The 14,994-nt window shown below is 36.3% G+C and overlaps 1 protein-coding gene across 1 annotated transcript in view; it reads right to left on the minus strand.

Annotated features, from left to right (window-relative positions):
• SASS6 (SAS-6 centriolar assembly protein) overlaps positions 1-14,994 on the minus strand; it is a 37,258-nt gene that overhangs the window by 5,365 nt on the left and 16,899 nt on the right. The window contains exons 9-14 of the mRNA XM_058538624.1: positions 13,348-13,542; positions 13,150-13,239; positions 12,892-13,071; positions 12,413-12,494; positions 11,114-11,250; positions 9,059-9,187 (exon numbers count right to left, since the gene is read on the minus strand). Of these exons, the coding sequence (XP_058394607.1) occupies positions 9,059-9,187; positions 11,114-11,250; positions 12,413-12,494; positions 12,892-13,071; positions 13,150-13,239; positions 13,348-13,542 (813 nt within the window). The remainder of the gene's footprint in view (positions 1-9,058; positions 9,188-11,113; positions 11,251-12,412; positions 12,495-12,891; positions 13,072-13,149; positions 13,240-13,347; positions 13,543-14,994) is intronic.

Genomic DNA, 14,994 nt, shown 5'->3' on the forward strand with positions numbered 1-14,994 from the left:
AAATATACATATATTTTTTTGTGAGAAAGATTAGCCCTGAGCTAACATCTGTTGCCAATCCTCCTCTTTTTGCTGGGGAAGATTGGCCCTGGGCTAACATCCTTGCCCATCTTCCTCTACTTTATATGTGGGACACCTGCCACAGCATGGCTTGATAAGCAGTGCATAGGTCCGCACCTGGGATCTGAACCGGTGAACCCCGGGCCACTGAAGCAAAGTGCGCAAACTGGTTTTAACCACTACGCCACCGGGCCGGCCCCTAACTCATGTTATTTTACACTTTCACAGTTAAATATCTATTTGAATGTCCTAAATCTTGACAGTAACATTTTAAGACATCAGGTATATCACAGATTGAATGTCATGAAATAAAATTTTGTTTGTTTGTTTAACTGCAACTAAAAAGACCATGTTTTAATTGCCAAAGCTGCTAGTACAAGACTACCTAGATCAGGTCTCCAAAGTAGGCAGTGATTACTACCATCCATCAAAGTATAAGAAGAAAATCTTATAACTGGTTTACAGATATTTTTAATCTCATTCATTAGCTTCTATTTTTGAGTACATTTTATTATTAATAATAGATAACAGATAACATTTATGAAGCACTTATCATGTACAAGGCACTATTCTTTTTTTTTTTTTTAAAGATTTTATTTATTTATTTATTTCCCCCCAAAGCCCCAGTAGATAGTTGTATGTCATAGCTGCACATCCTTCTAGTTGCTGTATGGGATGCGGCCTCAGCGTGGCCAGAGAAGCAGTGCGTCGGTGTGCGCCCAGGATCCGAACCCAGGCCGCCAGCAGCAGAGTGCGCACGCTTAACCGCTAAGCCACGGGGCCGGCCCACAAGGCACTATTCTAAGTAAAGTCATTAACTCAGCCTTCACAATAATCCAGTAAAGTAGATAAAACTATTGCTCCATTTTACAAGTGGAGAAACTGAAGCATGACAGTTGGACTTGTTTTTTGCTTGTTTGTTTTTCAGTGCCTTGACCAACTTCACATTGATAGAGGCAGGATTTAAACTCTAACATCACATTCCACTTTCTTAACCACTAAACTATACTGTATATAATATAGTAGTTGAGCACTATATGCATACAATTCACAAATAAATAAATATTCCTGTATTAGAGATTCAACCTCCAAGTGTTTTGTTGTTTACGGTTTTTTGTGTTTTTTTTAAGTAGTGGGGATACACGATCAAAAGAATATGGAGATTAATGATACAGGAAACACTGAAATTCTTGCTCCTATGTTTAAGAACATCCCTGTTATAATGATTCTTCTGATTCCGGAAGAGATATAAGAAAGGTAATCTTATTCTTTTATAAGTCATATGTAGTTCTACCAACTAGGCAACTATCTGTAGCAGTTCTTGTCCTCATTTTGGACATTATATATATTCCTGGAAAGCTGTTTAAAATAAAAAAGTAATTGTGAATTCAATCATAATTCTCAAGAAAAAAACTATCCCAGGATGTAATCACACGTGAGTATACTGATATTTATTAGGAAACGATAGTATTTCTTTGAATATATAGATCTAATTCTCTTTAATAAGTGACGCAAGAAAAACCAATTAAATGCATCTAAATAGTCTTTACATAATAATATTCTAAGCATAAAAACTCAGGCTTAATTCTCATTTCACTGAGAATTCTCAATAGCTCCAGATGATAATTAATAAGGCTATGGCTAAAGAGAAGCACATGCCTAAGCAACACAGCCAACTTATTTTGAGGGCAGCCCCAAATTAATTTGATAAAGCGCTTATAATGGCAGTTTCAAAGTCCTCAAGTCTATCTTTTATAATACTCTTTTCAAAAATATTTATCTCTATGATTTAGGAAAAAATCAATTTGGACTTGAAGTTAGGAATGAAAATAGAATCAGTGGCTGGCCTGTATGGATTAAATTATTGTGAAAATAAAATTAATACTACACATATAAAAACGTGTAAATCTAAGACGTTAGTAATATAATATGGACGAAGAACTCAAGTGGGTAGAAAAAAGCCTTAGCAAATAAATCAGGATTTGGAAGGATGGCTAAGCATATGCTATTTGAGATAAGGTTACCAGAGCTACATTTTAGAATTTGCTATAAGCCTGCCCTACCAGATCTTTAAATCCCAGCAATGGAATCCAAAAATATCACCACAGCTAATATACCAGCAGTATGAAGTCAATAATCCTAGTTAGGTTTGAGAGTTGTAGAAGATATAAGGAGAAGAATGAACAAAAATGGAGAGGCTGAATAAATGGATAAAAATGGAGTGAGTTCACCCTGGCGGGAGGTACATGTAGCTGGGCCAACGTTGGCGAGGTGCTGTGGGCCCATGGGCAGTGGGGCATGTCAGCCACAGCAGACTTGTGCCTCTGGGCCATTTCAAACAGCCACACAGGGGATCTGCCTCACATCCCAACGCCTAAAATGATTGTGCACTGCCTTGCCTGGGGCCAGACCCATCCATCTGCGCTTCTGAGCAAGCCAACAACAGCTGCATGCTGCAGAGAGCTGCGCCTGAGGCCTGCAGCAATGGTGAGCCCAAGACTAGCAACCAGCCACACTGGGAGCCTAACTCGCTTAAAAGCAAAACAGCAGTATTTGTGCACTATTAGACCTCGCAGCCAGCCCTGCTGGGGCTTGCCCCACCCAAAAAGCAACCATAGCAGCTGCACATGGCTGAGCACTACAACCAGCTGGCCCAGGGGCCAGCCTAGCCTAGCCTAGCCATGCACCTATAGCAAGAGCAGCCCCACCACAACAGAAGGGCACACAGAGTGCATACAGGGGACACTCCTGGAATATTTGGAATGGGTGACAAGAGGTAAGCACCCTGCTAGGCCCCATAAAAGGGATGACTTACTTAAGGCCACATCTCCAAGATTGAGAGACGTAGCTGATCTACCTAATACATAGATAAACACAGAGAAGTTGGCAAAATGAGAAGACAAAGGAATATATGCCAAATAAGGAAACGAGACAAATCCTCAGAAAAAGAACTAAATGAAACAGAGATAATCTGCCTGATAAAAAGTACAAAATAATAGTCATAAGGATGCTCACTGATCTTGGGAGAATAATAGATGAACGCAGTGAGAACTTCAACAAAGAACTGGAAAATATAAAAAAGATCCAATCAGAAATGAAGAATACAAAAATGGAAAACTTCACTAGAGGGAATAAACAGCACAGTAGACGACAAAAAAGAACAAATCACTGATCTGGATGAAAGCAAAGAGGAAATCACCCAAGCTGAACTAGCAAAAGAAAAAAGAATTAAAAAGAACAAGGACAGTCTAAGGGGACCTCTGGGACAACATTAAGCACACTAACATCCATATTATAGATGTCCCAGAAGGAGAAGAGAGAAACAAAGGGGCAGAGAACCTACTTGAAGAGATAATAGCTGAAAACTTCCTTAACCTAAGGAAGGAAACAGACATCCAGGTACGGGAAGCACAGAGAGTACCAAAGAAGATGAACCCAAAGGGGCCCACACCGAGACACAGTATAACTAAAGTGTGTCAAGAATTCAAGATAAAGAGAGAATCCTAAAAGCCGCAAGAGAAACGCAACAAGTTACATACAAAGGAAACCCCATAAGGCTATCTATCAGCTGACTTCTCAGCAGAAAACTTACAGGCTAGAAGGGAGTGGTACGATATATTCCAAGTGCTGAAAGGGAAAAAACCTGCAGCCAAGAATACTCTACCTGGCAAGGTTATCATTCAGAATGGAAGAAGAGATAAAAGAGTTTTCCAGATAAGCAAAAACTATAGGAGTTTATCACCACAAAAACCGGCCTTACAAGAAATGGTAAGAGAACTTACTTAAGTGGAAAAGAAAAGACCACAAATAGGAATAGAAAATTATCAAAGACAAGCAATCACTGGTCAAGGCAAATATACAGTAAAGGTAGTGGATCAACCACCTATAAAGCCAGCATGAAGGTCAAACAACAAAAGTACTAAAAATATCTATCTCCATGATAAGAGGTTAAGGAATACACACACACACACACAAAAAGGAGGTAAAATATGATATCAAAAACATAAAATGTATGTAGGGGGAGTAAAAGTTTAGAGCTTTTAGTAGGAGGTCAAATTTAAGAGACCATTAACTTAATATAGATTATTTTCATAGGTTACTATATATGAACCTCATGGTAATCACAAACCAGAAACCTATAATAAATACACAAAAAATAAAGAGAAAGGAACCCAAACATAATACTAAAGAAAACCATCAAATCACAAAGAAAGAAAGCAAGAGAAGAAAGGAACAGGGAAGAACTACTAAAACACCCAGAAAAAAAGTAACAAAATGGCAATAAGTACATACTTACCAATAGCTACTTTAAACGTCAATAAGACTAAATGCTCCAATCAAAAGACATAGGGTAGCTGAATGGATACAAAAACAAGACCCATATATATGCTGCATAGAAGAGACACACTTCAGACCTAAAGACACTCACAAACTGAAAGTGAAGGGATGGAAAAAGATACTCCATGCAAATGGAAATGAAAAGAAAGCTGGGGGTAGCAATATTTATAACAGACAAAATAGACTTTAAAACAAAAACTGTAACAAGAGACAAAGAAGGGCACTACTTAATGATCAAGGGAACAATCCAACAAGAGGACATAACACATGTAAATATCTATGCACCCAACATAGGAGCACCTAAATACATAAAGCAATTATTAACAGACATAAAACAAAAAATTGATAGTAACACAATAATAACAGGGGACTTGAACACTCCACTTACATCAATGGATAGATAACCCAAGCAGAAAATCAATAAGGAAACATTGGCCTTAAATGACACATTAGATAGGTGGACTTGGTAGATATATACAGAACATTCCATCCAAAAACTGCAGAATACACATTCTTTTTGAATGCACATGGAACATTCTCTGGGATAGATCACATATTAGGCCACAAAACAAGTCTCAATAAATTTAAGAAGACTGAAATAATGCCAAGCATCTTTTCTGACCACAACAGTATGAAACTAGAAATCAACTACAAGAAAAAAACTGGAAAAGCCACAAGTATGTGGAGATTAAACAAAATGCTACTGACAACAATCGGGTCAACACAGAAATCAAAAAATACCTGGAGACAAATGAAAACAAAAATACAACATATCAAAATTTATGAGATACAGCAAGTGGTAGTAAGAGGGAATTTTATAGCAACAGAGGCCTATTTGAACAAACAAGAAAAATCTTGAATAAACAATCCCTAACAATACACCTAAAGGAACTAGAAAAAGAAGAACAAAGCCCAAAATGAGAAGAAGGAAAGAATAATAAAAATCAGAGTGGAAATAAATGAAACAGAGACTAAAAAAAAAACAATAGAAAAAAAATCAATGAAACTAAGAGCTAGTTCTCTGAAAATATAAACAAAATTAACAAACCTCTGGAAGACTCACCAAGAAAAAAGAGAGAAGGCTCAAACAAAGAAATGAAAGAGGAGAAATTACAATGGACATCACTGAAATACAAAGGATTATAAGAGAATACTATGAAAAGCTATACACCAACAAACTGGATAGTCTGGAAGAAACGGATAAATTCTTAGAATCATAAAACTTTCCAAAACTGAAGAAGAAAAAAAAAGAGAATCTGAACAGACTGATCACTAGTAAGGAGAATGAAATAGTAATCAAAAACCTCCCAAAAAACAAAAGCCCAGAACCAGACAGCTTCCCAGTGAATTCCACTAAACCTTCAGAGAAGACTTAATACTTACCCTTCTCAAAGTCTTCCAAAAAGTTGATGAGGAGGAGATGCTTCCTAATTCATTCTACGAGGTCAACATTACCCTGAGACCAAAACCAGACAAGGACAACACAAAAAAGGAAAACTACAGGCCAATATCACTGATGAACATAGATGCAAAAATCCTCAACAAAATACCAGCAAATCGAATACAATACATCAAAAGGATCATACACCTCGATCAAGTGGGATTTATTCCAGGGATGCAAGGATGGTTCAACATCTGCAAATAATCAGCATGATACACCACATTAACAAAATGAAGAACAAAAGTCACATGATCATCTCAATAGAAGCAGAGAAAGCATTTAACAAGATACAGCATCCATTTATGATAAAAACTCAGAAAAAAATGGGTATAGAAGGAAAGTACCTCAACATAATAAAGGAAATATATGACAAACTCACAGCCAACATCATACTCAATGGTGAAAAACCAAAAGCTATCCCTTTAAGGACAGAAACCAGACAAGCATGCCCACTTTCACCACTCTTCTTAAACACAGTATTGGAGTCCTAGTCAGAGCAATCAGGCAATAAAAAGAAATAAAAGGGACCCAAATTGGAAAGGAAGAAGTAAAACTGTCACTATTTGCAGATGACATGATTTTATATACAGAAAACCCTAAAGAATCCACCAAAAAACTATCAGAAATAATAAACAAATACAGTAAAGTTACAGGGTACAAAATCAACATACAAAAATCAGTTGCATTTCTATACACTAACAACAAAATAGCAGAAAGAGAACTTAAGAATACAATCCCATTTACAATCACAACAAAAAGAATAAAATATCTAGGAATAAATTTAACCAAAGAGGTACAAGACCTGTACACTGAAAACTAAAAAACACTGTTGAAAGAAATTGAAGAAGACAAAGAAATGGAAAGATATTCTGTGCTCGGGGCCGGTCCGGTGGCGCAAGTGGTTAAGTGTGCACGCTCTGCTTCGGCGGCCCAGGGTTCACCAGTTCGGATCTCGGGCGTGCACCGACGCACCACTTGTCAGGCCATTCTGTGGCGGCGTCCCATGTAAAGTGGAGAAGATGGGAACAGATGTTGGCCCAGGACCAGTCTTCCTTAGCAAAAAAGAGGAGGATTGCTAGATATTAGCTCAGGGCTGATCTTCCTCACACACACAAAAAAAAGATATTCTGAGCTCATGGATTGGAAGAGTTAACATGTCAAAATGTCCACACTTCGTAAAGCAATCTACAAAGATTGCACACAATGCAATCTCAACAAAGTCCCAACAACATTTTCCACGGAAATAGAACAAAGAATCCTAAAATTTATACGGAACAATAAAAGACCCCAAATAGCCAAAGAAATCCTAAGAAAAAAGAACAAAGTTGGAGGTATCACCCTCCCTGATTTCAAAATATACTACAAAGCTATAGTAATCAAAACAGCGAGGTACTGGCACAAAAACAGGCACACATATCAATGGAACAGAACTGAGAGCCCAGAAATAAATCTATGCACCTATGGATAGCTAATTTTCAACAAGTGAGCCAAGAACATACAACAGAGAAAGGAAAGTCTCTTCAATAAATGATGCTTGGAAAACTGGACAGACACATGTAAAAGAATGAAAGTAGACCATTATCTTACCATATAGAAAAATTACTCAAAATGGACTTAAGACTTGAATGTAAGACCTGAAACTATAAAAATTCTAGAAGAAAACACAGGCATATGCTCTTCAATATCAGTCTTAGTAGTATCTTTCTTTTTTTTTTTTTTATAATTTTATTTATTTATTTTTCCCCCAAAGCCCCAGTAGATAGCTGTATGTCATAGCTGCACATCCTTCTAGTTGCTGTACGTGGGACGTGGCCTCAGCATGGCCGGAGAAGCGGTGCATCGGTGCGCGCCCGGGATCCGAACCCAGGCCCCCAGCAGCGGAACACGCGCACTTAACCGCTAAGCCATGGGGCCAGCCCAGTAGTATCTTTCTGAATACCATGGCTCATCAGGGAAGGCAAACAAAAGAAAAAACAAACAAACGGGACCACATCAAACTAAAAGCTTCTGCACAGCAAAGGAAACTATCAATAAAATGAAAAGGCAACCTAACAATTGGGAGAAGATATTTGGAAATCACATATCTGATAAGGGGTTAATATCCAAAATATATAAATACCTCATGCAACTCACCACCAACAACAAAAAACAATTAAAAATGGGCAAAGGATCTGAACAGACATTTTTCCAAAGAAGATATACAGATGGCCAACAGGCACATGAAAAGATGTTCAATATCATTAATTATTAGGGAAATGCAAATCAAAACTACAATGAGATATCACGTCATGTCCGTCAGAATGGCTACAATTAACAAGACAAGAAATAAGTATTAGAGGGGATGTGGAGAAAAGGGAATCCTCATACACTGCTACTGGGAATGTAAACTGGTGCAGCCATTATGGAAAACAGTATGGAGATTCCTCAAAAAATTAATAGAACTACCATGTGATCCAGCTATTCCACTTCTGGGTATTTATCCAAAGAACATGACAACACTAAGTCAAAAAGATAATTTCCACCCTTATGTTCACTGAAGCATTATTCATAATAGTCAAGACTTGGAAACAATCTAAGTGCCCATCAATGGATGAACGGATAAAGAAGATGTGGTGTATATATACTACTCAGCCATAAAAAAAGATGAAATCTTGTCCATAGGTCTTGCCCAAGGTCCAACAACATAGATGGACCTTGAGGGCATTATGCTAAGCAAAATAAGTCAGCTGGAGAAAATACCATATGATTTCACTTACAAATGGAAGATAAAAACAACAAACACACAGAAAGATTAGATTGGTGGTTACCAGAGGGGAAGGGGAAAGGGAGGAGGGCAAAAGGGCACATATGTACAGAGATGGATGGTAATCAGTCTTTGGGTGGTGAACATGATGTACTCCACACAGAAATCGAAATATAATGAGGTAAACCTAAACTTTATATAACGTCATAAGCCAATGTTACCTGAATTAAAAAAAAATGGAGAGTGAATAGGAATAAATAAGTAGACTGATGTCCAGGTTTTTATAAATTATAGTGACACAAGAAATATCATATAGTGCATATATATACTAGATATTCAGTAATATATTCAGCTCATATAGTATCTAATACTTAACAACTGATCAAAGAGTAACTTAATTTTTAAAAGATGAAAAATATGTTTATGTTAATAAGTTGCTATAATTTTCAATAAAAAGTATTAGTTAATTTGTCTACCTTTGGTCCTGAAACTGGGTGGATGGTATTTTTGGCAGATATAGGATGAGGAAAGGTATTCTGGAATGCAAATGCAGAGGAGACAGGATAACCAATCCCACAAGTTGGGTAAGTCAGTCTACCATCAACCTAAAAATAAAAACGTGAAAAAGATTACAGATGAGAAATTAGTTCTAATAGTATACGATGATCCAGGAGGCATTAGCATCTCTTATAATAACTAATAGTTAAGAGCACTATCTCAGAGGCCAATTTTGTTTATCATAATGCCACAAAACTCTGCTTTATTATAGAGCATGAGGCTGGGGTACCTTTGGCACACAGGGTTTTTCAGAGTGGCTGTGCAATCTTAGACACAACAAACCACTGGACTTGCCTTTGAACTGAGTTAAAACAAAGACCTCTGAACCATCTTGGTTCCCTCAAGGCTTCCCATTCCTGAAAAAGGGGTGGGGAGGGAAGTCACAGATCAACAGGCCAATCACGGATTTTAAAAATAAAAATAATTTTCTGTCAGACTGAGTAAAGACAAGATCTGTGTTCTTAAATAGACTAATTGAGACAATAATTTGCTTTGCCGCTAATTTTCAGTATAGTGATACCACCATTAATGTTATGAAAACAGTTTACTTTTATAAGACGACAACTGAAACACAAATCTTACAAAGCAACTGTGTACATCAATGGCTGCATGATAAAACTATCTTTCACACAGCTATTTATCATCAGTCATTAAGGTTAAGCCTGTCAACTTCTTCCAAATTTGAAATTTGGTATGGGCACTTCTTTCTGCACCTTTTTCCAATTTAGCAGAAATCCTTTCCCTTCTTTAAAAGTCAAGTACTATCTGATTTACTAGAGTAGATTAAAAATTCAATTAGGCATCTGCATTTTAACTCCTCTGCCAATGCCTTCCAGCCAAAGACTACCAGAAACATATCTATAGGTGTACACACTGGGTTTATTGCTCCTTACAATGAGGGAAGACTGCACACCATGGGGAACCTAATAAGAGGGGTGTCTCAGGAAGAGGGTCTTAAAAGGGACTTATTTATTGGACTTAGGCACATGTTACATGATTTAAGGGACAGTTTAAGAAAGTGGGGCTTTGCTGTGGACTGGAAGCTCTCAGAAAACAGGGATAATTGTATAACTAAGTATCTGAATAAATCTTATCTAATGAGACAGGAAGAATGTATTAAGACCAAAGCAATGATTGCTAATGAAGCAGCAGTCACTCACGTTAGCCAGGATAGGAGGATGCTTGCCCATTTTTGTGGTCTGGCAACGTTCATACTTTTGTTTGTGTTCAGACACGATTATGGAGTGGTCTTGATTTTGTCTTGATCGATCACAGTCATAGAGTGGCCTTGACTGATGTTGATATTCTGTGAAACTGTTTATGTTCAACAGGAGAGTCTCAAGGCCTAGTTGTGAGTGCTAGGCCAGCTCCCAGCAACACCTAGACCTAGCTGATAGTACCAAGCCAGCTCCCAGATGTAAGGAGCTGCTTTTCTTTTTCTCTCCTCTTAGTTCTTGCAAGAAAAAAGCAAGAGACCTGGTCGTGAGAGCTAGAAAGTTTATATCTCATAACCACTTTGTTCTAGAATCTAGAGCTGATAAGCTTGGTAAGGGCTTTTCTTTCTCTTTTTCTTCTTTTCTTTTTCTAATAGAATTCAGTTTAGGCTTCTTCTATCATAGCTCCAAACTTGAGTCAAACCCCATTCTCCCTTCTTGAGGCCTCATAAATACTTTGTGTGTGTTAAAGTTTTCCAGCACATTTGGCATTACTTTAGTTAATACTGAATGATTTCTATATCCATTAAAATTTTAGAAAGAAGTGTGCCCTTGAAATACAGCCTCTTTGTTAAGAGCAAGTATACCTCTAGGTCCCACTTTCAAGTACAACTTAAACTCTACTTTAGTCCTAATAATTGTAGGACTCTGGTTGTATTAGCACCAGCACCTTAAGTCATGGAGACTTCCTAACAATCTAGGAATATTTTTGTTTTAGGAAATTTACTAACATCACTTCCATCTTAATTTAAATCTTACCACATTAGAGTTAGGAGAAATTCCATTTCTGATTGTGTTGCTACTAGAATGTAGAGGTGGAGTGGCAGAAGGTCCCAATACATCTTGCTTTCTCACTAGCTGATTTTCATTTAGTTCTTTATTTAACCATGTGATCACTTAAATAAAAGAACAAGAAATAAGGTAAAGAATTTTTTTTCCCCCCCAAAGCCCCAGTAGATAGTTGTATGTCATAGTTGCACAGCCTTCTAGTTGCTGTATGTGGGACGCGGTCTCAGCACGGCCAGAGAAGCGGTGTGTCAGTGTGCGCCCGGGAACCGAACTCAGGCCGCCAGCAGCAGAGCGTGCCCACTTAACCGCTAAGCCACGGGGCCGGCCCCGGGAATTTTGACTATTTTTATTTTCCTAATAATTTTAAACACTTAAAAATTATATTGAGATATTTTTTAATTTTAAGGTTTTAAAAGTACCTAACGTCACAGGGGAACAATACAGGTTCACCTAAATTTTTTTTTTTTTTTTTTTTGTGAGGAGATCAGCCCTGAGCTAACATCCGCCAATCCTCCTCTTTTTTTGCTGAGGAAGACGGCCCTGGGCTAACATCGGTGCCTATCTTCCTCCACTTTATATGGGACGCCGCCACAGCATGGCTTACCAAGCAGTACTTCGGTGCGCGCCCGGGATCCGAACCAGCGAACCCCGGGCCGCCGCAGCGGAGCGCGCGCACTTAACCGCTTGCGCCACCGGGCCGGCCCCTCACCTAAATTTTTATTATTAAAGATTATTATTTTAGCAACTGCCTCATAGGACTCCTTATTCTATCACGATCAGAAGCATATATTTCTGCTAGTCAAGGATCTCTTTGAAAGCTTTCATTTCTAGAATGATATCTTACAGTTCATTTAAAATTCACACTCTTATGTCTGATAACCAATATCAGAAACCGAGAAAATGTTAAAAGCTTAATCTTATATGTCAGTTTCAAATAATTCATATTATTGCTCCTAGGTAAACAGAGCAATTAGAAAAAGAAGTAGCAAAGAATTTAAACAGTAAATTATAGTCAATATTTTCAGCACTTTTAATTTTGGGTTATTGACACGTGTGATACGGTTTTCTTTATAATGATGGTTAACTGTTTTACAGGGCAGATGATATAATTTACTACAGCAAAGACTTTAATACAGTATATTCAACACAGAAATTATTTGTATATAGCAATATCTTGATTTACACCTAGACTTTTATGAATTCAAATAAAATTCTCAGGTTAAGAACATAACTACAAACTTCATTTACATAAAAAGGTAAAATACTTACACTTTTCATTATTTTTTAGAAGCTGTTTGCTTTCTTCAAGTTTTTGAACTGTAGCTTCTAACTGTTCTTGTAATTTGCATACCTGAAATATGACAATCCTCATAATAAGTATAATAAAGGCTAAAATAAAAACTGAAGAAATGTATTACTATTAAATAATTAAATCATTACTATTAATTATTATTCAAGAATAAAGGAATTAGCTAACCTATGTGATAAAATATTTATTTTATACATAGACACACACATATACATACGTATATGTGAACACTCAAAGTATTTGAGCCATCATAAGTAACTTTTCAAACTGAAATAGGTTATTAACTCTGTTGAATCTAGTCATGTTCTTTTGGGGAAAAAAAAAAAAAGCCAAAGCCATTCTCTAATATAACAAAGGAGAAATTTTAAAAAATACATCTGAGGAAATTTGTTCTACTTTGCAAATAGTAACACACACAAAAATCTAAAATACTACCTACCTCTTGCTCTTTAATTCGGAGAGACTGTCCAACATCTTGTAATTCCTTTTGCTCCTTTTGTAATTTTTCTTCCTTCTCAGCCAGGAGTTTCTCTTGCTGAACAGTTACTGTGTTCTTCAGTTTCAATTTACCCATTAAAGTTTTCAGATCACCTTGTAACTTCTTGATAATTTCATTTGCCTGTAAAAGAGCTTCATATGTATATCTCTACATAATCCAATGAAATATTAACATTCTATTAAATTTTTAAAAACAAACCTTAAGAAGTTCAGCTGATAATGATTTTATTGTAGCTTCAAGTTTTCCTAGTTGTACCTGATTTTTCTCACCATTTTCTTCTAAAGCCACCTGATATATATTTTAAAAAACATGACTATTAGGACATTTGTGTCTGTTTAGGAAAAACATCACTTGTAGATGTGATCATCAATTTGTTTACAAAATTTTAAAATAAACCTTTTGTTCCTGGATTGTATCAAATGCTTCTTTTGTTCTTAGAACAAGCTGCTCCTTATCCTTGATTTCCTGTTCTAAAACAGCCACTTTTGTTTGTAGCTGATTAATATGCTTTTCTTTTTCATGGCATTCAGCATCTAGCGTCGAATTCTCTCTTCGCAAAGAGAGGACTTCTTGCTTAGCCCGCTGAAGCTCCTAGAGGAGGGGAAAAAAATGACGCACTATGAAAAAGGGAAGTTGGCTGGTCTGGTTATTTATAATTAAGATGTTTAAAACATAAAAAATATCTTTAATAATTTTAAAGTTCTAGTACTGATGTATTTTTAAAGGACATGAAAGTCTCTCTAAAGGTATATGTAACTTGTAGATTTGGAATATAATTATAAAATACACTAATACCTAATTCAATCACAACAAGGGAAAATAAAATGCCGTGATTTATAAATAAATTACTATAATTTTAAAAACTAGTAACAAGAATTTTCTGATGTCTTGAAATTTACAGTTTTAAAAAATCACTTAGGTAATAAACACTCATTATAATAGAACTTCAAAATATACAAAATAGATAAAAAACCCTATCATTCTACCATCTAAGCAGTGGTTCTCAATCTAGTCTGCATACTGAAATCACCTGAGAAGCTTTAAAAACTACTGATGCCTGGTACCATACCCAACAGATTCTGACTTAGTGAGTGTGAGATAGGGCCTGGGCACTTGGACAGTTAAGAGCTCTTGAACTAATTCTAAGAATAGACAAGGGTGAGAGCCATGATCTTGAGTTCACATTTTTCTCTGCTGCTTACATATATAGATTTTTTTTTTAAAAAAAGGGCTCATACTGTATAGTTTTATAATCTACCTTCTTCATATATTACAAATATCTTCCCATGTCAACAAATATGTTAACATTTCTAGATTTCCTTTTGGTTTGTTCTTTAAAACAAAAACAGCAAAAATAATAGTTCATTAAAAATAGATTTTTTAAAAATCTAGAATAAATCACTTCTCAATCATCTAATACCAACCCAAATGTTGCTGGTATACAAAAGTCCAGTATATAGTATTCCTACGTAATTTTCATTTTTAACAAAAACCTAAACTTTGTAGTATTATACCATAGTGGTTTTAGAAGCACAAACTTTGCTATCAGACAGACTTGATTATATAAAAACCAACATAATGAAGCACTCTGTTTATACACTGGCCAGTTTCAAAGCTAAGATAGAAGAAATTGTACAGCATTATAATGAAGCGTTCGGGCTATCCAATGTACTATGGAGACTGAAATGTTTTACTAACTGGCGTGAAAGGTGAAGAGGGTAGGGAGGATGAACTGAAAACATCTACTGTTGGGACAGAATGCTATGAAGATCTGAACATAAAATTGGTCAGGCTTAGAGTTGCTAAGCCTAACAGACTGGTGAAATGGAGTTAGAAGTCTTGTGAGTTAGAACAACACTAGTGACCTTTTCATTTAAATATGATAACACTTCACAAAATCTACATATGTTTCCTGATAATTCATATAACAATAATGTATAATAATGCTAGGAAGGATTCTATTTTCAGTGCCAAAGCATCATCAAATGTGCCACTATAGCAAGAATTTTTAAATTTCTCTGCTGCCTGAAGGAACAAGGTAGT

This window comes from Diceros bicornis, chromosome 4, assembly GCF_020826845.1.
Source record: "Diceros bicornis minor isolate mBicDic1 chromosome 4, mDicBic1.mat.cur, whole genome shotgun sequence".
Lineage (NCBI taxonomy): Eukaryota > Metazoa > Chordata > Mammalia > Perissodactyla > Rhinocerotidae > Diceros > Diceros bicornis.